At 44.9% G+C, this 24,291-nt stretch overlaps 1 protein-coding gene across 5 annotated transcripts in view; it reads left to right on the top strand.

Annotated features, from left to right (window-relative positions):
• The window catches only part of ACACB (acetyl-CoA carboxylase beta), a 131,926-nt gene that overhangs the window by 39,185 nt on the left and 68,450 nt on the right, over positions 1 to 24,291 (top strand). For all 5 annotated transcript variants that reach the window (XM_038575404.1, XM_038575405.1, XM_038575406.1 and 2 more), the window contains 11 exons: positions 7,473 to 7,605; positions 10,239 to 10,377; positions 12,709 to 12,818; positions 13,033 to 13,114; positions 14,334 to 14,432; positions 16,261 to 16,370; positions 16,481 to 16,591; positions 19,505 to 19,714; positions 19,975 to 20,145; positions 22,251 to 22,412; positions 23,798 to 23,961. In XM_038575404.1, coding sequence (XP_038431332.1) covers positions 7,473 to 7,605; positions 10,239 to 10,377; positions 12,709 to 12,818; positions 13,033 to 13,114; positions 14,334 to 14,432; positions 16,261 to 16,370; positions 16,481 to 16,591; positions 19,505 to 19,714; positions 19,975 to 20,145; positions 22,251 to 22,412; positions 23,798 to 23,961 — 1,491 coding nt within the window. The remainder of the gene's footprint in view (positions 1 to 7,472; positions 7,606 to 10,238; positions 10,378 to 12,708; positions 12,819 to 13,032; positions 13,115 to 14,333; positions 14,433 to 16,260; positions 16,371 to 16,480; positions 16,592 to 19,504; positions 19,715 to 19,974; positions 20,146 to 22,250; positions 22,413 to 23,797; positions 23,962 to 24,291) is intronic.

Below are 24,291 nucleotides of genomic sequence, written 5' to 3'. Positions count from 1 at the left end.
TTCCAAGGGTCCAGTCCATTTGCCTGGGAGCCCAAAAATGAGTTCAAAGTTAGCAGCCTTTACTAAGCTATGCAATGTCCTTTCTTTCTTACTTGCTTGGTGATAATAGTGAAGCCTTTATGTCCATCAGGTCAGCTAGCATCCCTGTTTTGCAGAAGAGAAGTAGTGGTAGGGTAGGGATGCAGGGGCTGGTTAATGTCCACAGCACAATAGCTCCATACTGGGGCTCTTATCGTGGCTGCCCAGCAGAGAGGCACCTCATCTAAAGCTCTTTGCTGCACACGAAGCCCAGCAGTGAACCCTGGACACACTCTCCGAGGCAGACACTATTAATATTTTCGATATTGTCATCCTGCAAGGGAACTGAGATATACTACTGCAGCAGCCTTCCCAAGACCATATAGGTCATGAGTAGTAGACTCTGCGTTCAAAGCCTGGGAGGATGGCTCTAACCCACCAGGGTTTCTCAGCTGAGGCACTGTTGATATTTGGGGCCCTGTGTGTAGTAGGGGTTGTCCTGAGCATCCTAGAATATTGAATAGCATCCCTGGCCTCTATCTACTAGATGCCAGTAGCACACTGCCTTCCCCACCTTAGCTGTGATCACAAAAAAATGTCAGCAAACATGGGTCATGTGTCCCCTGGGGAACCAAACTGGCCTCAACTGAGAACCCTGCAGTTCACATTTTGCCTCTCAAATGTAGGTGCTTGTTTTTCTAAAATCCAGACAATGGAGATACTTCCTTTTACCTCAACTATCCTTCTGCCTCAAACTTAGACTCTGGAGGTCAGAGTTAGATTGCAAGCCCAGCATTGCCACCTGCCAGCTGTGTGGCTTGAGGTCATTGGGCCTCTCTGACCCTCAGTTTCCTCGCTGTGAGCAGGGAATGGCGGCCTCCCATGCACAGATTCAGTAGGAAGCCCCCTGTACCTGATTCACAGTGACACTCGAGAATGTTTATTCCTTCCCTCCCAGTGTCTCTGCCTGGTCTTGTGCCTGAGCAGCTGACTGTGTTTGGTGTTGGGCTGATAACTCTGAGGTGTCGTTGATTGCACCTGAAGCCATTTACAAAGTCACCCTGGGATAATGCAGCCTCCGCTTGCCTTGGAACAAATGCTGGCCAAAGGTCAGCCTTCCAGAGCCAATGTTGGTTGGCTTCCATCTTTGTCAAAAACGAATAAAAATAGCCACCAGCCTGGAGACTGGGTCTGAACCAAGGCTACTCCGGCAGCATTGTGTGTTCACCCACCTAGCTAGTTATGATGGGCTTGTGACCCACCTGATGGATGGGCTCTGTCACCAGTTTAGAAATCAAAATGGTGGCTGAGAAATTTCCAGGCTATAAAATGGTGTTTTTCTCCTGGTTGACTTTTTTGTTGTTATTGTGCTTTAGGTCAGTTTTCTAGAGTTTTAATGTTTGTGTGTATGGAAGTGGGATGTCTGAGACTATCTGAAGCCAAGTTGGGGAGGGCTGTAGACAGAGTGGGGAAGAGTGGATGGATGGGGAGCAGACCCTAGACAGAGGAGTGGCCGATGCATTTCCTGGTGAGGTTGGAAGATCAGGAGCCTCTGATCCTCTTGGTCTCACTACACTGAAATGGTAATAGAGTTTACTGGCCAGACACCATCTTTTGCTTTATATATATCATTTAACTTTTACAACCTAGTGAGGTATATTTTACTATTCTCATCTTATAGTTGGGGATGCTGAGCACCCGGCTTAATGGATGCCAGAATGACCATTGGCTTTTGGTATCCCTCTTACAAAATTCATAGCTTTTTTTAAATTTTTTTCTCATTGAAAATAATATATCATTGCAGGACTTAACAAACATAGACAAAGAAAGGAAAACAGGAACCACCTATAACTCCACTATCCCGAGATAACTGCCTTTAACATTTTGGTATCTGGTTCCCTAGATCAGGGGCCTACATGCCACATCTGCCTGTTTTTGTGAAGAAATAAAGTTATTAAAAACAAACTGAGATACCTGCTGGTTGATGGGATGTAATTCTGATAAAAGCACTGTTCACATTTGCAAGATGATAATGACCTTCTAAAGTACTTTCCTAAATCCGATCTCGGTTCAGTGATTCAGTCCCAGGAAGTCTTTTTTTTTTTTTTTTTAAGATTTTATTTATTTATTCATGAGAAACACAGAGTGAGAGGCAGAGACATAGGCAGAAGGAGAAGCAGGCTCCCTATGGGGAGCCTGATGTGGGACTCTATCCCAGGACCTCAGGATCATATTCTGAGAGGAAGGCAGATGCTCAATCACTGAGCCACTCAGGTGCCACAGTCCCAGAAGGTCTTAGAAGAAAAACTGCTCACAGTTTGTGGCAGGGGGCGAGGTTATTTTAAGGGCCAGAAATCATTTGTTCATCTGTCTGTTCATTTATTCAGGCCCTATGGCTAAACTCAGATGGATGGAGAGTCTTCGTTGAAAACACATATTCTCTTGTGGCATAGAAACACAGCGTTCATTTTCTCTTTTTGTTCCCCTGGCCCAGAACTTTGTTTTTCCCTCTGTGATAGGCAGAGTGTTTGGCGGCTCATGCTGGGGAGTGGGAGCAGATTGCAGACTTGTAGGAGACTTTCCCATGGGGACCTGTACTGAACACGAAGATTGGTACAACAACATTTGCTGGTGTAGTGGAAATAGCCCTAGGCCTGCTGTCTTGCTCGGTGACACCTTTGCCTGGCTGGACCTCTATTTGCCCATCTATAAAATGAAATTTCTCTTTGCTATTTATTTGCTTCCAGTTTTGCTGGTTTTTGCTCAGATGATAAGTGGTGGCATGTTGGTAGTGTTCCTTAAGATTAGTTAGTTCTTCACCAAAGGTTTGGTCCTTGAACCCACTCATCCTTGCCCTCACCACATGCTTAGTAACACAGCTGCTCACAGCTATGGGTGGTTACCTGCTAGCCTAATTCTTGACAGACTGTCCCCAGCTTAATGGCTCATTGCCATGTTATGTAAGTGGACTGAGGGGCACCTGGGTGGCACAGTCAGCTGGGTGTCTGATTCTTGGTTTTGGCTGGGGTCCTGATCTCAGCGTTGTGAGATCAAGCCCACATTGGGTTCTGTGCTCAGCATGGAGTCTGCTAAAGACTCTTCTGCTGCCCCTCCCCTCCCTCAAATAATTTTTTTTAAAAAGATTTATTTATTTATTCAGAGAGAGACGGAGAGGCAGAGAGAGAAGCGGGCTCCATGCAGGGAGCCCTACGTGGGACTCGATCCCAGGTCTCCAGGGTCACGCCCTGGGCTGCAGGCAGCGCTAAACTGCTGCGCCACCGGGGCTGCCCCAAATAATTTTTTTTTTTAAGATTTTATTTATTTACTCATGAGAGACACACAGAGAGAGGCAGAGACATGGGCAGAGGGAAGAACTGACTTGATCCCAGGATCCTGGGATTACAACCTGAGTCGAAGGCAGATGCTCAACCACTGAGACACTCAGGCATCCCACAAATAAATAAATCTTGAAAAGAAAAGAAAAAAAAAAGAACATAGACTGAATGCGCATTCCTGATTCTCTTCTATCAATATTCCAGCGAATGACAGCAGAGAGATGTTTTTTTAAAAAGAGAGATGGAAACCCATCAAGCCTGGCAGAACAGTGGGGAAGATTAGCAACCACATTTTAGAGGACAGAAGCAGATGGACAAACAGTAAATGGCTTAGCAGAACCAAGAGGGCTGAGTCATTAAGCAGCAGTGAGGACAGCTGCAAACCCACCTGATCTGTGTTCTCAAAGGTGCAGGGACTGGCAGCATCATGTACCTCTGCACTTGGGGCTTAAGAGGGGGTACCAAAATGAGAAGAATTGGGTAAAAAGATGCCCGGATTTTCTTGCCTGCTTTGCATGACTAGGGGTTGCCCATTTCCACCCCAACAGAAAGTAAGTGGTTCATTCTCTGGAGGAGGACATCAGAGGGTCTCGGGACTGGAGACTGATGGGCATAGTGGAGGGTATGAGGCCTGAATCCCAAACACAAAGATCAGGGTCTGTGTAGGTGCTGAATCCTGAAACCCGCCCTGCCCTCCTGCCCCCCCAGACCTGTCCCACTACTTCCCCCACCATCCCTTCCCTGGCTCCTGCCCAGCTGAGAATTGGACCATTGAAGGAAGAAGACTCTAGTATACTTGGGATTTCCGGTATGTAGGCCCCCTTCCCCCCTCCAGATCCTGAGCACTGAGCTCAGGGGCTGCTGGCTCCACCTTGTACCTCTGCCAGCCCTTTAGTTAGTTTTTTGTTTTTGGTCATGAGAAAGTAACTGAGGCTTGGGTACTGTTTCTAATATGGAAGGCAGGCCCCAAACAATCCAACCGAGGGACACAAGAGACTTGGAAGAAACAGAAACGATGCCGGGAGAAGAGAGCTTGAAAAAGCTGCCATTAATACCTTCACTGAAGCCAGAGAGGATGTTGCATACATAGGAACAAGATGCACAAGAGGGAAACTTGGCGAGCCAATAACAAGCTCTTGGGTATTAAAGGCACAACAGCAGGTTAGGAATCTCCCAGAAAGTGAAAGACATCAAAGTTTTGGTCCTCTGAACCCACTCATCTTTGCCCTTGTAGCATGCTTGGTGACACAGCCATTGGACATATCTGTGGGTGGTTAACTGCTAGCCTAATTCTTGACAGACTGCCCCTAGCTTAATGCCTCATCACCAGGTTAAGAAAGTGGACTGAAGGGCACCTGGGTGGTGCAATCTGCCAGAAAGTGAAAGACGAGATAGGAAATAGAAGAGGGGAAAATTTTAGACAGAAACTTGCAGGCCAGTCTAAGAATTTCAACATCCAAATAATGAGGCTTCTGGAAAGAATAGAGGAAAAGGAGGTAGATAAATCATTTGAAGGAAATATTTGAAGACAAATCCTAGGATGTGGGTTTCCACATTGAAGGAGCCTGTTCACAGCCCCACTGGTGGAAGAGGACACATACCTGAGTACATCCCTGTGAAACTGTAGACTCTGGAAGACAGAGATAAGATCCTATAAGCTTCTGGATTTAAAAAAACAGGTCACCCATGAAGGATCAATGTATCAGAACAGCTCTGGTTCTGTGTCCTTGAAAACCACAACATAATGGTGCAAACCTTCCAAAACTCTGAAGGAAAAGGTTTTCCCTTCTAGAATTCCATACAGAGCCAAATGACAGGGCCAAACCTGAGAGGAGAAAGTTTCAGAATTTTCAAGACTATGAGTCATTAACTACCCTCACCACTCTCAAACACCTTTCTTAGAAAGCTACTGAAGGGTGTCTTCTACTGAAAAAAGAGAATAAACCAAAAAAGCAACACATGGGAAACAGGAAACAGAGATCCAGTGTAGAATGTAAGAGGATCTCCAAAGTGATAGTGATGAGGTAGCCCAGAGCAGCCAGGAGCAGGACAGGCATGTTAAGGGTACCATTGTCATCTGCTCTGTTGTTGTACCATCTTTTTAGTCAGATAGAACTATTGGAGGCTATGTCCCAACAAAACAAGGGAGTCTACCAAAAAAGGAGTCTAATTTGTGATTCCTCTCAGGGATCATACGCCTAGGAAAGGCAAAAGAGATCCTAAGGATGTCAGCAAAAGGAAGTCCCAGAATGACAGTTGTGTAGTGGGTCTGGAGAACAGCCAATCAGGATGAGAGGAGAGGGTAGAGGGCTGCAGAAGGGATATCACCAATGAAGAAAAATGGAGCTGACCAATTATCTTGTGTACTGCGAAGACATGAGGAGGAGTGGACTGCATTAGCAACAAGTGCAAGGAGAGCTACATGGATGGAAAAACAACAACAACAACAACAACAACACTGTCTCCAGGAGAAAAGCAAGAAGAAAGGAAAATCTGGTCTATTCCAGCCCTCATCTGTGAATAATCCCAGATTTGTGAAACCCCAAATACTCAATCTGCCAGATTGCAGTATGCCTGCATTGAGAGGTTGGGTGACGGGAAGCAGATGGGATGGCCAAGTAAGAGCACTCATTCCTCATCTCTTGAGATCAGAGAGCCATAGATGTGTCTCAAATAATGTCACACAAGGTGGTACATACATATTATTCAGAACTACGGAGAGGCGTAAATGCCAAAAAAGTGATTTCCTTTGAAATTGAGAAGGTCATTGAGAAGGTACAGATGGCATATGTGGTTCTGGAGGGGGTGGGGCAAGGAACCACCATTTGGTTGTTATACGTTTTTTTAAAAAGATTTTGTTTATTTATTTATTTTTTAAAAGATTTTATTCATTTATTATGAGAGACACAGAGAGGCAGAGACACAGGCAGAGGGAGGAGCAGGCTCCCTGCAGGAAGCCCGATGTGGGACTCGATCCCAGGACTCCAGGATCATGACCTGAGCGGAAGGCAGATGCTCAACCACTGAGCCACCCAGGCGCCCCTGTTTATTTATTTATTTAGAGAGCATGAGCTTGGGGAGCTTGGGGAGCTTGGGGACGGGCAGAGGGTGAGGGAGAAAGAGAATCTCAGACTCCCACTGAGCATAGACACCCCCCCCCACCCCGCCCCAGACCTGGGGCTTGATCTCATGACTCTGAGATCATGACCTGAACCAAAATCAAGAGTCAGTATCTTTTTTTTTTTTTTTTAATTTTTTATTTATTTATGATAGTCACAGAGAGAGAGAGAGAGGCAGGCTCCATGCACCGGGAGCCCGACGTGGGATTCCATCCTGGGTCTCCAGGATTGCGCCCTGGGCCAAAGGCAGGCTCTAAACCGCTGCGCCACCCAGGGATCCCCCAAGAGTCAGTATCTTAACCAACCGAGCCACCCAGGTGCCCCAATTGTTATACATTTTCTGGTTTTCAGTTGCAAAAATATTGATATGTCCATACAGAAAACTGCATGAGAAGTATCAATACTGTTTAACAAGTCTCAAGTATTAGACTTGGACTTTTTCCCTGATCATAAACCTCCCCTCTCTCCTAAGCATTTTAGTATTATTTGAATTTCTAAATTGGGAGCGTAGAAAGTAAAAATGAGGGGACTTGGGTTGCTCAGTTGGTTGAGTGTCTGCCTTCAGCTCAGGTCATGATCCTGGGGTCCTGAGATCAAGCCCCGCATCAGACTCCCTGCTCAGCGGGGAGCCTCCTTCCCCCCCCACTTTTTTTTTTTTTCTCCTTTTCCTTCTGCCATTCCCCCTGCTTGTGCTCTCTGGCTCTCTCTATCGCTCTGTCAAATGAATGAATAAATGAAAATAAAAATTAATTTAAAGTTAAAGAGGTCAACATACAGCTTGGGACAAATCAGGGGATCATTCTGCTTCATTCCTGCCCTGGCCTCTTGGGTCTCCTTGTGAAATACTTCAAGGTTCCCAGTGAGGACTGCAAAGCAGAGCGCATCTGATGAGCTCCTGCTTCTCTGTTGATGTTGATTTTGGAGGTGCTGGGCTCCTGACTCTCTCCCCAAGTGGCCCAGGCTTCCTGGCTCATCAGGGTCTGTCCTGTTCCCTCTGCAGACCCAGCATGTCAGGACTCCACCTGGTGAAGCGCGGCCGAGAACTGAAGAAGCTGGACCTGCACAGAGACTTTACCGTGGCCTCCCCAGCTGAGTTTGTCGTGCGCTTTGGGGGGGACCGGGTCATTGAGAAGGTACAGATGGCATCCCGGCAGTCGGGGTGGGGTGGGGCCCCTCTTTCCAGCTGGAGGTAAGAATACCTGCTTCAGGCTCATTGTCATGCTGCAGAGAAAGGGCCAGGCCACCTTTCTGTGAGGACTTGCTAAGTGCTATGTGCTGGAATTCATCACCTTTCACCCTCCCAAGCCGAAGTGACAGATGCTACTACTGTGACAGATGCTACAAAGTGACAGATTTCACAGAAGAGTAGATTGAGGTCTGCAAAGCCCCCAAGGTGCCTTTGTGCAAGGGACTGCTTCCTAGGTTATTGGGGGCAGGCATAAAACCCAGCTCTGTCCTTCTGAGGTGTGGAGCTCCTTCCAGGAGAGGAGGCCCGTGTACCAAAGTAACAGTGATGAAGGGAAACAACTAACATTTGCTATTTATAAAGGCTTTTCACATTGTTTCCCATTCCATGGGGTTAAGGCTCTAGGCCACAGACTGATGATTCCTGACGTATTCGTTCAGGAGCCAAGATGCAGAGATTTGACATTGGTTGTCCAAAGTCACTTAGCTGGTTAGTGCTGAAGTTGAGATTTGAACGCAGTTCTGTTTGATGCGAAGGCCTTGTTCTTTTCCATTTTGCTTGAGAGTGGTGGTGGTAGTATTGATAACAGCAGCAGCTTCGATTTTTTGGGAGGCCCACTCAGCCAGGCATCCTGTGAAGTGCTTTATGTATCACGTCTCATTTTGCCACCCCCCCCCCAGTCCTGTCAGCTGCTATGATTTTACAGAATCTCCTGGGTGGGGATCCAGAAGCTTCATTTCTGCCACACTCACCAGGGGAAGTCATAGCTGGGAACTGTTGCAGCCAGCCTGACTGGTGGCCAGCATTCAGTCCTGGAGAGCCGAGAGACTGGGTGGCCACTGAAGGCCTCAGCCCAGAGCTGCTGTGCTTTTGTGACTTTGGAGTTGACCGTGGCTTGCCCTCTCTCCTAGACTCCTTGTGGGAAAGCTGCAGCTGCTCAAATAGAACAGCAGGCCAGCCTGCAGTGGCCTTCTCCTCTGGGGGCTCCCAGAATGTGCTAAAACAAATGGGACCCCGGGAAACTGGCTGTCCTGGGGTCACCCAGAGCCCTTCTTTCTTGACCAAGCCTTGTTTAGGTAATAAGATTAAGAAAATCACAGCCCTGCCCTTCCATCATTGTTCTTCAGGAGGCATTTTTGAAAAAGAGAGCACTGAATCTGAGCCCAGAGCTCTGGGCTCCATCTTTGGTGGCCACTCTATAGGATATGACATCTGGGCTCAGTGTTCCCTTCTGTAAAATAGAGGCCATCACATTCTCAATGTCTAATCAGACTTGTCCTTCAGGAGTGTCATGAAAATTAGTCAGCAACGGAAGGGCCTTAAAATTATATTCTTGCCATATAAGTCAGAGCTTTGAAGCCATATGCCTTTTTTTTTTTTTTTTTTTTTGAAAAGAACATTAGAGCTTGGTTTTATTTCTTATACACAAGCCAGGAGACTGGCCAGTCTGAGCTCCTAATGTGGAGATGAAGCTTAGAGAGGGAAGGGGCCTGTCTAATGCCACACAGGAAGTTCATGACACATTAAGAATGGAAACCAGAAAAAAAAAAAAAAAAAAAAAAGAATGGAAACCAGGAACTTTTCTTTTGCTCTCAGTTGCTGAGGACAGCTAGCATTGCTGCCTTTCCTCTCTACTGAGTCCGAGGCCTTAATCTCCAGAATGCAGAGGCAGCCATGGGGGTGGGGGCAGTTTAGAGCACAGGTCAGACCGTGCGGGGCTCAGGAGTCTCATCTCTGCCATTTACTAGTTGTGTGACCTTGGGCAAGTGCCTTAACTCCTTGAGTTTTAGAATCTTTAATCCCAAGTAGAGATAAGAATATAGCCACTTTCAAGGACTGATGTGAGGGTGAAGTGAAATAATGTTGGTAAGATATATTGTGCTGTAGCTTGGTACATACTGGGCATTCACAAGTGTTAAATGATCATGATGGTGCCAACAAAGGAATAAAAAATCATTCATTCATCCCATCCTGTCCATATTATCCATCTATCTGTCCCTCCACCCACCTGTCCATCTATCCATGCACCTGTCCGTTCATCCATCCTTCTGTCCACCCATCCATCCATCCTTTTATCCATCCATCCATTCATCCATCCATCCAACCTATTCATACATCTACCCACTCACCCACCCATCTGTCCATCCATCCACGCACACACCCACCTGTCCATTTGTCCATCATCCATCCATCCACTCACCCATCTGCCCATTTATCAGCCATCCACCCACCTACCTATCCATCTCTCCATCCATCCAGCCAGCCAGCCAGCCATCCACTCACCCATTGCCCATCTAACAGCCATCCACTCACCCACCTGTCTGTCCATCCATCCATCCATCCATCCATCTAATCCTCTGACCATTCATTCATTCATCCACCCACCCACCCACCCATTTGATTATCATCTATTTATGCAACCAGAAGATTTTGAGCACCTCTCTGCTAGGCTGTGTGCTATAGAAATGAAAGAGGTACCTCAGAAGGCTCTGTAGCTGTGAGATGGACCGCAGGGTAGTATGCAGCTCCCAGCGCAGGTAGGTGTGTAGCTCTAGACCCTTCCTTATTTTCCCTGTCCAGGTGCTCATCGCCAACAATGGCATCGCTGCCGTGAAGTGCATGCGCTCCATCCGCAGGTGGGCCTATGAGATGTTCCGCAACGAGCGGGCCATCCGGTTTGTAGTCATGGTGACCCCAGAGGACCTGAAGGCCAATGCAGGTACCTGGGCCTTGGCTCCTTCCCCTCCTGCCACCCCCTGTCCTTACCTGCCCTCACCTCCTCCATTATAGCTAGGCAAGTCCATCTAAGACCCCAGAGCCTCAGGATACCTCTCCTGAGCCTGCATTTATTTGCCTTTTCTTCTTTATTTAATTAAAAATACAAAAGTTTAATACGCAGAGTGGAAATTCCATCTTTGAGAGATGTCCATGTTACAGCAGATTGGCTTCTCTTCCTCCAGGTGTTTTCCCCACAGATGTCTGTATTGGACTTTAATCATCCATTCTTCTGTTCATTTGTTCTCTATGTCTACTAGCATAGATCATTCTATAAATAACTGTTGGACAATTTGCTTTTTTTCTTGAATAATAGTATCCCTTTATAGACCTTTATCCTTACAGGAGCCAAAGTGATTTCTTAAGAACATAGCTCAGGGGCACCTTGGTGTCTCAGTGGTTGAGCATCTGCCTTTAGCTCAGGTTGTGGTCGTGGGGTCCTGGGATCGAGTCCCATATCGGGCTCCTTGCAGGGAGCCTGCTCCTCCCTCTGCCTGTGTCTCCGCCTCTCTCTGTGTGTCTCTCAGGAATAAATAAAATCTTTAAAACACACACACACACACACACACACACACACACACCCACCTCAGGTTCTGTCAGGAACTCTTTAAATGCTTTAGAGGCTGCAGTACTATTCCCTGCCCTCCCTCCCAGAGCACAGGCCCTGGGCTCCACCCTGCACAGATGTAGCCTCTTTCTAACTCAGAGGGCAGGTTTGATTGTCAGCTCTATTTTATAGATGAGGCAGTTGAGGCACAGGGAGGTGAGTCATTCCCCAGTGTCATATAGGCTATATGTGAAGCAGGCAGAATTGGAACCCCAGGCTGTCTGAATCCACAGTCTTACTCTGTGGGGGCTCCCATCACACTCAGGCTAAAATTCCACATCTTTATGCAGGGCAGTTAAGGTACCATACAGCGTGGCTCTAGCCCCATCCAGTACCTCATGCCCTCTAATCCTGGGTCCGAGTTGCACTGGCCTCATCAGTTCCTGGACTAGCTGAGCTCTTTCCTGTCCCAGAACCTTGGAACATGCTGGATCTTCTGCTGACAATGCTTTTCCCCGAAGTTCCTGGCACAGCAAGCCTCCATCCCTCCCTGCCCTAACCTTCCAGTCGTGTCCTCCCGTGTGGCTTTCCCAGAGGTCCCAGGCACAGACCCCAGTCTGATGTTACTGTGTCTGTTTTCTTTTTATCTTCTCTAACAGTGGAGAAAAACTCAGGGATGAGAGGGAGCTTGTCTAACTTCTCACTTTGTCACCTCTGGGACCTCCCCTGTGGCTGTCACTCATGTGTTCCATAAACATCGGAGGCAGCAGCCTGGAAGGAACAGCCACTCTTAGGTCTCTTTCAGGGTCTGCACATAAAGTTCCACACTGTTCCTTCTCAGGATCCCAGAGAATTCCATAGTATGGAGATTTTAATCTTTGCCTTTGGCTTGAGTCTAGCGTTTAAAAGTTCAAAACACGGTCCAGTGGGAATCCTGTTACATCACTCTTTGGCTTCATTGATGACTAGGGTTTTTTAGGACATATTTATTCCTAAAAGTAGAATTTCTGGTGTAAAGGGCATGACTATTTTACAGTCAAAATCAAAATGTTGTATTGTATTCAGCCTTAAAAAGAAAGGATATCCTACCACGTGGTACAATTGTGGATGGACCTGGAAGACATCATGCTAAGTGCAAGAAACCGGTCACAAAAAGACAAATACTATCGGATTCTGCATACATGAGGTCCCTAGAGTCGAGAGGTTCATAAAGAGGGCGGTGGCCAGGGGCTGCGGGAGGGGAAAGGGGGAGCTGTTGTTTAATGGGTTGAGTTTCAGATTTGCAAGAGAAGAAAGTGCAGGAGATCTGTTTCACAACACTGAACCACCATTTACCAGCGCTAAATACTATTGAACTGCACACTTGAAAAAAGAGTTAGGTGGTAAATTTTGTTATCTGTTTTTCCCCATGATTGAAAACATTTTATTGTTTAATGGCCAAACAATATGTAGATAAACTTGAAATAGGGATGAATAGAACACCCCCACCTCTCATCCCAACTGTTCTGATAGTTTCCTTCCTTCTTTCTTTCTTCCCTCCCAGGCCTTGTCCTTGTTGCATAGAGATTTGCACAAAGTGGAAGTCATGTTCAGTTGTCTTCAAATGATCATACACATGTGTACCTTGTGGCCACAGAATCTTCTTGGTTATCCTTTCAATGGCCATATGCAGTCATGCAGTGAACTTCAGCCTCTCATTTTTTCTTTCCTTTTCTCATCTGATTCCAGAGTATATCAAGATGGCAGATCAGTATGTTCCTGTCCCAGGAGGGCCCAACAATAACAATTATGCCAATGTGGAACTGGTTGTGGACATTGCCAAGAGAATCCCGGTGCAGGTAAGTCGGGTGGGGTGCCTCAGTCTGCCCACAGTGGGAATGATGCTCTGTGATCTGGAGCAACTCACTCCTATAGTTTGGAAGGGACAGAGGCTCCAGGTTCTCCAAGACTCTGAAATCTGGGTCTGATGTGACACTGTGAAGAGCTTTCGATGTGTGATGGGAGGGGGATTCTAGAAGGAAGATCTTTATTCACATGTCTCTGTGTTTACAGGCGGTGTGGGCTGGCTGGGGCCATGCTTCTGAAAACCCCAAACTGCCGGAGCTCCTGTCCAAGCATGAGATTGCTTTCTTAGGTAGAGTGTATCTCCATCAGATATGTGGGAATAGGGATATTGATGGGACATTCTGGCGGGTCAGGTTCTCTTTCCAGTGTGGCCCTGCAAGGTGTGGGTCAATTTGATACTCCCACCTCACCTTTTCATTGTCCAATGTGGGAAGGGACGTTGGCCAACCCAGGAACATAGCCTTTGCCATGGGTACCACAGGAGAATGATGCCAAGGGCAAGCAGAATCCACTGCTTGTGCTCCTTCTGGTACCAAGATACCAGACATACTCAGATTTCTAACTGGGCTTGGAGGTCACATTTCCAATAAGCCCACACCTTTCTTGGGCTATTCTCAGGGCTTTGGAATGCCCTAGCATTTTGGGACCAGAGTCCCTCATCTCTATGATTTATGAGGTAAAATGATACTTATTATGGCATCTGTTTGTTTTAGGATTTGCATTTGTCAACCTTGTGTGTGTAGTTATGCTGTCTGACATCTTTGCATGATTTAGGAGAATCATTTACCATCCATAATAAATTCCTGTTGCTGCTCCTTAACTCTGGACCTGCAGCACACACTGTGTTTGAAGCAACTCAGTACAAATCAACACCTGATATCCCAAGGGTCTGCCTAGTGACATGTATTTGCTTATATTTTCTCTGTCCATCGTCTTTGGCTGTCACATGGGTTGATCATCCAGCCCACAGGCCAGCAAATTACAGTCCACAGGCCAAATCCAGCCCACTGTCTGCTTTTGTAAATGAAGTTTTATTGAACAGCCCTACTCATTCATTTATGTATTGCCTATGGTTGCTTTTGCCCAACACTGGCAAAGTTGAGTATTTGTGACAGAGATAAGCAGACCCACAAAGCTGAAAATATTTCTTATGTGGCTCATTACAGGAGAAATTTGTTAACCCAGCGTCTAGTTTTTTGAGGTGCTAGCTTGCCCCTTTGGTCTAGTTTTTTGCCTTTCTCCTGAAAAGTGAGTTCTGTGTATGTGACATAGCTTAAGTTTTAACTCAGACCAGGTTTACAGTCCACATATATTAAAACAGCAGACTTCATCCACATATAATGAAGTGGCAGATTAATAGATTTTTTTTTCCTTCCCCAACTTGATGTTAAATTCCTCTAGATCTAGGACCTGAGTACTTTTCTTTGATCCTTTGGTTGGCACTTGGCTGGGAGGGGCTTATGACTAACTTGATTCTTCTGCCTTCCCCTTTGTCCCTGATCCCTCAGGCCCTCCCAGTGAGGCCATGTGGGCCTTGGGAGATAAGATTGCCTCCACCATCGTGGCCCAGACACTGCAAATCCCAACACTGCCCTGGAGTGGAAGTGGTAAGTGGCCTGAGCTTCACTTAGGGGGATCTCTTCCACCCAATCTGAGCAGATGGGGTGACAGGACTATGCTTTTTTTATTCTTTCATTTAAAAATTTAAAAACTCTTAAAGCAGTGGTACAGTTTCATTGTAGAAAACAGAAAATAGGGATCCCTGGGTGGTGCAGCGGTTTAGCGCCTGCCTTTGGCCCAGGGCGCGATCCTGGAGACCCGGGATCGAATCCCACGTCAGGCTCCCGGTGCATGGAGCCTGCTTCTCCCTCTGCCTATGTCTCTGCCTCTCTCTCTCTCTCTCTGTGTGACTATCATAAATAAATAAAAATTAAAAAAAAAAAGAAAGAAAACAGAAAATATAGAATTACAAAAAAAAAAAAAAAAAAAAGAGAGAGAAGACATAGAAATCATCCATAATCCTATGACCTGGTATTGAACATTTGTTATATTCTAGGTACCTATCTTTCCAGCCTTTTTTCTAGGCACATCCAGAGATCTTGTATTTACTGTGGTTTTTTTTTTTTTTTTTTTTTTTACTGTGGTTTGTGACTTATTTTTTCTAACTAATGCTTATATGTCAATAAATACACTTTACAATATTTAAAATGTCTGGATAGGATTTTATCATATAGATGTATCATAATTTACTTAACAATCCTCTATAGTTACATATTTAGGTTGTTTCCAGGTCGTTTTGCTCTAATTTTAAAAAATACTAAAAGTAAGGACACCTAGATGGCTTATTGGTTAAGTGTCTGACTCTGGCTCTGGTCATGATCTCAGTGTCCTGGGACTGAGACCAGCCTTGGGCTCCAAGCTTACTGGGGAGTCTGCTTCTCCTTTTCTCCCCGCCCCTCCCCCAACTCATGTTCTTTCTCTGTCTCAAATCTTTTATTTTTTATTTTTTAAAAAAGATTTTATTTATTTATTCATGAGAAACACAGAGAGAGAGAGAGAGAGAGAGAGGCAGAGGGAGAAGCAGGTTCCATGCAGGGAGCCTGATGCGGGACTCGATCCCGGGACTCCAGGATCATGCCCTGGGCCGAAGGTGGCGCTAAACTGCTGAGCCACCCAGGGATCCCCCTCAAATAAATCTTTTAAAAAATACTTAAGGTAATGGAGTCTTTATAGTCTAATAGCTAAATCTCTATGTACTTTTTATTTTTTTTATTTTTATCTTTTTAAAGATTTTATTTATTTATTCATAGACAGAGAGGCAGAGACACAGGGAGAGGGAGAAGCAGGCTCCATGCAGGGAGCCCGATATGGGACCCAATCCCGGGTCTCCAGGATCACACCCCAGGCTGCAGGCGGCGCCAAACTGCTGCGCCACCAGGGCTGCCCTCTCTGTACTTTTTAATCATTTCCTTCAGATAAATTCCAAAAGGTGAAATTTCTAGGATAAATTAAAAATAAACAGGATAAAGTCTCAGGAATTTCCTATACAGTTTGATTTTTCACCCAAAGATGGAATTTTAAATTTGTAATGGAAAGTTTATTTGTTTTTAATCTTCACAGGATTTTAGAAAACACTGATTTATGTATGTATAAATGACTTTAGTGGGTAGAATTGGAATTTTTTTGAGTTCAGGTTAATATGGTTGTTTCTGGTAGGCTCAGTCTGAATTTCTTAAGCTTGATTTCCCATTCAAGGTTGAGTTAGCCCTTAAAAGAACATTAAAAGCCTTTGTGGGAAGCTGAAGGGCCATATCTATATACTGTTGCTCCAGCAGCCAGGTCTAGAGAGGCTTTGGTGAGGAAAGGCCCTGTGGTTTCTGTGTTGTGTATCTCTGTCATTCTTGGGATGTTTCAGCTCTTTCTATGATTCTCTAGGTCTGATGGTAGAATGGTCAGAAGATGATCTGCAGGAGGGGAAAAGAATCACTGTCCCAGAAGATATTTACAACCAGGGCTGTGTGAAAGATATAGATGAAGGCTTAGAGGTAAACACAGGGCTTGGGGGTGGGGGACAAGATGCTGGCACCTTCTCATTGTCCTGGTAGCATGGAAACTGTCTACCTTCTAAAGAGGTCTATCTGTCCTTTGCCCTCAGGTGGCTGAAAAAATTGGTTTTCCCTTGATGATCAAAGCATCTGAAGGTGGCGGAGGGAAAGGAATCCGGAAGGCAGAGAGTGCTGAGGACTTCCCAATCCTTTTCAGACAAGTGAGCTGTTCTTGCTGAGTATTTTTCCATACATCTTTGGGAATTGTGTATGTTTAGTTGTTGGCCACTGGATTATTTTTATTAGCATTTCTGTGTCTGAAATCAAGAAGACACTCGTGGGAGCTGACATACTGCTGTGCTGTGTTCCAAAGCAAATGTGTGCATTTTCACACACACAAGTCCATGGTTTGGGTTGGTCTGTACACCGTATTTCCTTAGATGTTTGATCCTGTGAATCCACCTGACTTTAAATGATTTCAGAGACACAGGGCCAGAATATCTATCTGTTTGTGACTATATTTGTCTATCTAAAGATGGGACGTTTTGTAAATGTTAGTAGTCTTAGTATTTTTAACATTTCCAGAAGATTCACTTTTGTTATAGGAATGAACCATGTATTTACTTATTCGTAGCTGGGTTTTCACTTTTAAAACTTCGTGCCTATTATAGTTTCCCACTGACAATGTTAAAAAAAAAAGGTAAACTAATGATCTTCTCGTTCTTAATGCAACTGTTTTAGTATTTCTAGGGTTTCTTCTAGATTTTGTTCACATGCATGTTTTGAAGAGTCATATCATTTTAAAACATTTGTTCTGCACAATGCTTTGTTTTACATTTAAAAAAATTCTAAATTGTAGATCACAGATATGTTTTCCATCTTATTGCAGTCTTTACGATTATTTTGATCATTGCATAATATTCCCTGTGTGTCTGTATTATCAAGCCTTTCCTTTTTTGTGAAATGTTAAGTTTGTTTCTATTTCTATTATGAATAATACTATAATACATATATTTCATAATATATAACATATATATTCTATAACATGTAACAATACTCAGCTGTTTTTTTCTTCTTCTGAATTATGTTCTTGGGTAAAGACCACATGCTAAGGACTTAGTTATGTAGCACACACATGCACTTGCAAAAACATGTCAATAAGTTGCTTTCTAAAAAGATTTACCAAGTAAACAGCTGTGGGTAGTATAAGGGTGTCCTGGAAAGTAAGTGGTTTCACTATCATGTGTCTCCACTGGGGTAGATAGGTTTTTGGGGTCCTTTGTGGGGGAGAAGAAGTTCTACTTAGTTGAAAGTTGCAAAAGTTAAAAAAAAAAAAAAAAAAGAAAGAAAGTTGCAAATGTAGTATGGAGTCCCCATCTACCCTTCATCTGGTTTCCCACTGTTAACATCTTCTGTTAGCTATGCTGTGTTTGTCACAACTAAGAGATTAACAGGGATACTTTTCTATTAAGTGGACTCCAGACTTGACTCAGATCTTACCAGGTTTTCCCACTAATCTCCTCTTTCTGTGTCAGGATCCAGTCCTGGATCCTCCATTACGTTTGAGGGTTGTGTAGGTTTTAAAGTCTTTCTTTTTGGGCAGCCCAGGTGGCTCAGTGGTTTAGTGCTGCCTTCAGCCCAGGGTGTGATGCTGGAGACCCGGGATCAAGTCCCATGTCAGGCTCCGTGCATGGAGCCTGCTTCTCCCTCTGCCTGTGTCTCTGCCTCTCTCTTTCTCTCCTCTCTGTGTATTCTCATGAATAAATAAATAAAATCTTAAAAAAAAAAAAAGCCTTTTTTTCCTCCCCTTTCTTTAAAATAGATGTTACTTTTTAGGGCAGTTTTCAATTCACAGCAAAATTGAAAGTGCAGAGCTCCCCTATGCCTACTGCCCCAACATGCGCAGAGGTGTCGCAAGGGCGACAAAAGGAAACTTTTGATTATGTGAGTGCAACATGAAAATGTTCTTATGAGAACATGCAAACACTTTAGGGATATGTTAAACATGAAGAAGGAAAATTCTCTTTTCATCACCACCTCTGAACTCCTCCCAGATGTAACCAGGTGACAGTTGGGTTTCTTTCCAGCACTTTGTATATATTTTTTAAAATTTTTCTTTTAAAGATTTTTTAAAAAATTTAGAGTAATTTCTATACCCAATATGGGGCTTGAGCTTACAACCTGAGATCAAGAGTTGTATGCTTTACTGACTGAGCCAGCCAGGTGCCCCTGTATATGCTTTTATATAGGCGTTCATACAGTTCTGTTTTACTATTTTTCATAGAAGTAGGGCCATCCCATATATTACTGCAGCTTGCTTTTTATTTTATTTATTTATTCATTTAAAAAATATTTTATTTATTTATGCATGAGAGACACAGAATGAGAGAGAGAGGCAAAGACACAGGCAGAGGCAGAAGCAGGCTCCCTGCAGGGAGCCCAATGTGGGACTTGATCCGGGGACTCCAGGATCATGCCCTGGGCCGAAGGCAAGTGCCAAACCACTGAGCCACCCAGAGATCCCTGCAGCTTGCTTTTTTTTTTTTTTTTTTTTTTGCAGCTTGCTTTTTAAAAGAAATTCTTAGAAATCATTCCACGTGAACACTTATTTTTATACTATGGTTAAGAATTTCATCATTAAGGAATTTCGATTGCCTTTTAATGTCAAAAGAATGAAATAAGTCTATCTAGGCTCCACCATAGCTAGCTGAGAGAGTACTATTTAAGGAGGAAAAGAAACTGCAGGACAGCATATTTTAGTCCTGTTTTTATTCAAAAGACATTATGTATATTGTATGTGTTCCTGTACGTATAGCAGAAAACTGATGTGTACCCAGCTCTTAGAGCACGTTAACTTAACCACTTAACTATTAACCACATTAAACTCTTACCCAGTGTGTGCCCAAAGCTTAACAGCACATTATCTTTAGGAGATGGGATTGTGGGGGAAATCCTACCTTCTACATTATGTATTTTGACAGCGTTGGACCTAAAACATCAAGGAGAATGGCATGTCTGTAACAGAGGTAAAACAAAGTGAAAAGGTCAGCAGAATCATGGACCTGTCTTCAGAGGATTTCCCACTCTGACCCTGGTCTCCCAGGGAAGAACAAGCCACTCTGCTGTCCCTGCAGGTGCAGAGTGAGATCCCCGGCTCCCCCGTCTTTCTCATGAAGCTGGCCGAGCACGCCCGACACCTGGAGGTCCAGATTCTTGCTGACCAATATGGGAACGCTGTGTCTCTGTTCGGCCGTGACTGCTCCATCCAGCGCCGGCATCAGAAGATCATCGAGGAGGCGCCGGCCACCATCGCCATACCGGCTGTGTTCGAGTTCATGGAGCAGGTGGGCTCTGCAGAGCTCAGTGAGGGGATGCGGTGGGTAGCTGCAGGGAGAGCCATCCCACCCAGCCAGCAAGAGCGCCCTACAGTCCACATGCCAAAGTGGGGTGACACTGGGGGCCCATCATAGGGAGTGTGATCTCTGAAGTTCCGAAAGAACTCATGCACAGCAGATCCTCAGCATTTGGTTGGGGTGCTAATAAGCCACCATTAAGACGATCCAAGAAAACCACTGGAAACCCTTCAGGCTCTGTGTCTTTACAGTGTGCTGTCTGCCTGGCCAAGACTGTGGGCTACGTGAGCGCAGGGACGGTGGAGTATCTCTACAGCCAGGACGGCAGCTTTCACTTCTTGGAGCTGAATCCCCGCCTGCAGGTGGAACATCCCTGCACGGAAATGATTGCTGATGTCAACCTGCCGGCCGCCCAGCTACAGGCAAGGAAATGGACCCAGAGCCTTGGGGTTTCTTCCACCCAGGATGGGGTCCCTATCCTGCTCATATGAGACCTTCCTGCCCCTCTCTTGGCTGGCTTTCCCTGGGGAGTGAGTGTTTTGTTGTGTGAGTAGCACTGGGAACTACACAGGCTATGAAGTGGTTGGTCACCTTTGTTGGGCTGTGTATCCCTTTGAGAAATGGGCAAAAGCCCATTGAATTTCTCCCTGGGGAAAAAAAATTATACAGTATGCAGGGGGGTTTCGTGGATCCTCTAATGGCCATTCCCAGACACCTAATGGCCATTCGCTCAACCTTTTTCTCATTACCGCCCTCTAAGGAGCTTTTTTGGATACTTCCCCTCCCCCCACTCTAATCTCTCCCTTTAGGAAATTTTAATACCACAGATATACTGTATATGTTTTTATTGTAGATATATCTGTGACTTATACATACAAAGAGTAAGATAGTTTAATACCCAAGAGCAGATATTTGCCTCCTTGAGGGTCAGTATCACCCCCATTGAGAACTCAGGACCCAGAGTTAGGAACTTCTGCACTAACAGGAACTCTAATTTTTAAAATATATGTCTTATGTTTCCTTCCTTCCTTCCTTCCTTCCTTCCTTCCTTCCTTCCTTCCTTCCTTCCTTCCTTCCTTCCTTCCTTCCTTCCTTCCCTCCCTCCCTCCCTCCCTCCCTCCCTCCTTCCTTCCTTCCTTCCTCCATCAGCATTTTTATTCTGTTTTCTATTTTGTCTTTTTCTTTCTTTTCTTTTTTTATTTTAGTTTGCAAAATTTCAGGAATATTACAAGGATAGTACACTTCTCATCTACCCCCTATGCCTTGACCCACCAGTCATTAGACTCGGACACATTCGTGTTCTGTTTGTGTTGGTATAATTTTTTGGCTTAACTTTTTGAGAGATGTCTTGATGTGAACCTTTGTGGTACTTTGCTTCTAAATACTTGAGTCAAAGGACCTCCCAAGAATAAGATCATTCTCAAAAAAAAGAAAAAAAAAAAAAGAAAAAAAAAGAAGAAAAAATGAGATCATTCTGGCACAATACCATAATAAAATGATGATACTCAGGAGATAAAGTACTGATGCCACCATGCATCTATCTGTAATTAGAAGTATAAAAATTTTAAAATATAGAAAATCTAATACCACATTAAAATTTTTGCCATTGTCCCAATACTATCCATTTACTACTGTTTTTGTTTGTTTTTAAAATGCAGGGTTCAGGGCATCTGGGTGGCTCAGTGGTTGAGCATCGACCTTTGGCTCAGATCATGGTCCCAGGGTCCTGGGATCGAGTTCCACATCAGGCTCCCCCAAAGGAAGGCTGCTTCTCCCTCTGCCTATGTCTCTGCCTCTCTCTCTCTCTGTCTTTCATGAATAAATAAATAAAATTTAAAAAGATAAGATGAAACAAAATAAATCAAATCCAGGGTCCATTCTAAGACTTCACATTCCGTTTCATTGTCATGACTTTTGAGTCTCTCATCTGGAACCTCTCCTCAGGTGTAGTTTTCTGTTCTCAATGCTGGCATTTGTGAAGAGTTCAGGCAGAAATTTCCTCAGTTTGGTGAGGAACTCTTCCTGGTGAGAGTCCCTGAAACATTTTGGCAAGTCATCACACAGGCAGCGGGGGTTCCTTAGCAAGTCACATCAGAAAGGCAAAGAAGGTTAAATCTGATCACTTGGTTAAGCAGGCATCTGGAATTTTATTCTCATCCCTCAGGACCAGCTGTCTGAGTCCTATTAAAACCTCTGCAGCCAGACACTGTCACTCCTCACCTTCCACGCCACCAAGAATCTGTGACTTTTCTTTGATGTGAGCATTTTCTTGTCATGTGAGGTTTTCCAAAAGTTGTTTCTTTTCCCAGGGACACTGTTTGCTCCCTGGCGGGGGCGGAGTCAAACCTTGTGTCTTATTCTAGCTTTGCTTCTCCTGCCACTCTGTCTCATGGTGTTGCCTGATGAGTAGGTACTCAGTACACCTGAAATCATTCCCTGCACTTCTTCTTCTATGGTATCTAGCCATGTGTTTGGTGTTTGGGTGCTCATGGGACTGATAGTCATTGGGTGGATTTCTCCATTTCAGATTGCCATGGGAGTGCCACTGCACCGGCTGAAAGATATCCGGCTTCTGTACGGAGAGTCGCCATGGGGGGTGACACCCATTTCATTTGACACTCCTGCCAATCCTCCGCTCGCCCGAGGCCATGTCATCGCAGCCAGAATCACCAGTGAGAACCCTGATGAGGCAAGTGGTAGGGGTCCCCACGCCAGCCATCTCCAGTCTCCCGGTGTGGGGCAGACCCTGAATGTTAGCCTTGGTTGTGACGCCCAGGCTTCTTGGTGTACAAAAAAGGACACCGTGCTGTGGGAAGGCACACAGTTCATTGATGGGAAGCATGTGTCAGGTACCGGGCAGATCCCTTCATGCATCTCCTTGCTCACTTACGTGACAGTGCCACTGCTAGGCAGCATTCTCCTGTACTACAGCTTTGAAGTTAGGGTATTGCTTTGTGCCTGGGACCTGCTAGGCCCTGACTGAGCCCCATTGTTGGACCCTATGGGCCACGTCCATCTTTGGGATAAGCAGCCAGGTTTAGAACCCAGGTCCTTGGTTTTCTGGTCCCTTGGACTCTTTGCTGCCCCATAAATGGAGTCTGGTCCCATGTAAGGAGTTCCTTAGCGACTTGTTCTTTGTGTCTTAAAAAAACAGCCAGCTGGCCTCTGTTACTTTACATGCTTACTTATGGTTGATTGTCAGACAGCTTCCATAATCTACCACAACCTAATTGTTTAATGATTACATTCAAGATACTCAGGGTAAGAGAGAGATATGTCACCCCGCAGCCCCTTTTTAATGAAAGAATTGTCAACTGTATCAACTCGGCATCTTTGGCTGCAAACAACGGACTCTGGCCTGGACAAAGAAAATGGGAAATTTTTTTAGGGGATTGATGGCTTGTTTATAGGTGCCTGGGAAGATGGAGGATTAAGAGTGGAAATAGTCCCAGCCCCTGAAATTCTCCATCTCTCAAAACAGATGCCTCCATTACACACATCAAGAGCCCTAATCCCAGCGAGAGGGTCCATGTCCACCCCCTCTTACCAAAATTATGCTCAGAGGGATGGTCCTTCCCCCACCACCAATAGCAAATTAGGTGTGTGTTAGCATTGAATTTCTTTATCTGCTGGAATGTTCATAATCTGGAATTCAAAATCCAACTCCTCTTTCATTTAAACTTTTTATGACTGACAATGTCAAGCTTATAAAATCAGAATGTACCTTCACTCAGCTCCATCTTGTGAACAACGTTCACCCATATTGTGTCCATACCTTCTCCCCCCCATCCCAACTTGGTTATTTATTTTTGTAGTTTTTTTTTTTTTTTTGTAGTTTTTTTACAATAAAAATTGCATGCGAGCATGGACTTGCTGATGTGGGTATGCCCACAGATAGATACACCCTCACCCCTAGTGGGAGATATCAATGTTCTATTGATCACACTAAGCTTTTGGTTGTCGTGGGGGTTCTTGGGTTTCCCTAGGATATAATTCTGATGCAAGTATATCTGGAGTGATGGTTGTTATTTATTTATTTTTTCTCTCATTTTGCTTTTGTTTTCTTGGCTCCAGGGGTTTAAGCCAAGCTCTGGAACAGTTCAGGAACTGAATTTCCGGAGCAGCAAGAATGTGTGGGGTTATTTCAGCGTGGCAGCTGCTGGCGGCTTACACGAATTTGCTGATTCCCAGTTCGGTCACTGCTTCTCCTGGGGAGAGAACCGGGAAGAGGCCATTTCGTTAGTATCTCCCTCCTCCCCTCCTTCTTTCCCTCCTTCCTTCCAGAAACTAAAAGCCTGTGGCTTCAGATGCAGTAGAACTTCAGAAGACAGAGGAGCGAATCACAGAGCAGACCTTATCTTAAATGCCCTTTGCTGAAGTCCAAGGGCAAGGTCTGCCCTCTTCCTGTATGTGAGATTAAAGTCAGAGGAGCTCATGAGCTCGCCATGGTCCTTTGGTCTTGAGCTCCTTACAGGTTGCACTTGGAGGAGATCCAAAGAATGTTCAAGGGGATATCAAAATTTAAAAGATGCCAAGTACATAGTTTTTAAGAGAAAAGTGTGTGTGTG

Source organism: Canis lupus, chromosome 26, assembly GCF_011100685.1.
Source record: "Canis lupus familiaris isolate Mischka breed German Shepherd chromosome 26, alternate assembly UU_Cfam_GSD_1.0, whole genome shotgun sequence".
Classification (NCBI taxonomy): Eukaryota; Metazoa; Chordata; class Mammalia; order Carnivora; family Canidae; genus Canis; species Canis lupus.
The sequence above is the reverse complement of the archived record's forward strand: the minus strand, read 5'-3'. Positions and strand labels throughout refer to the sequence as shown.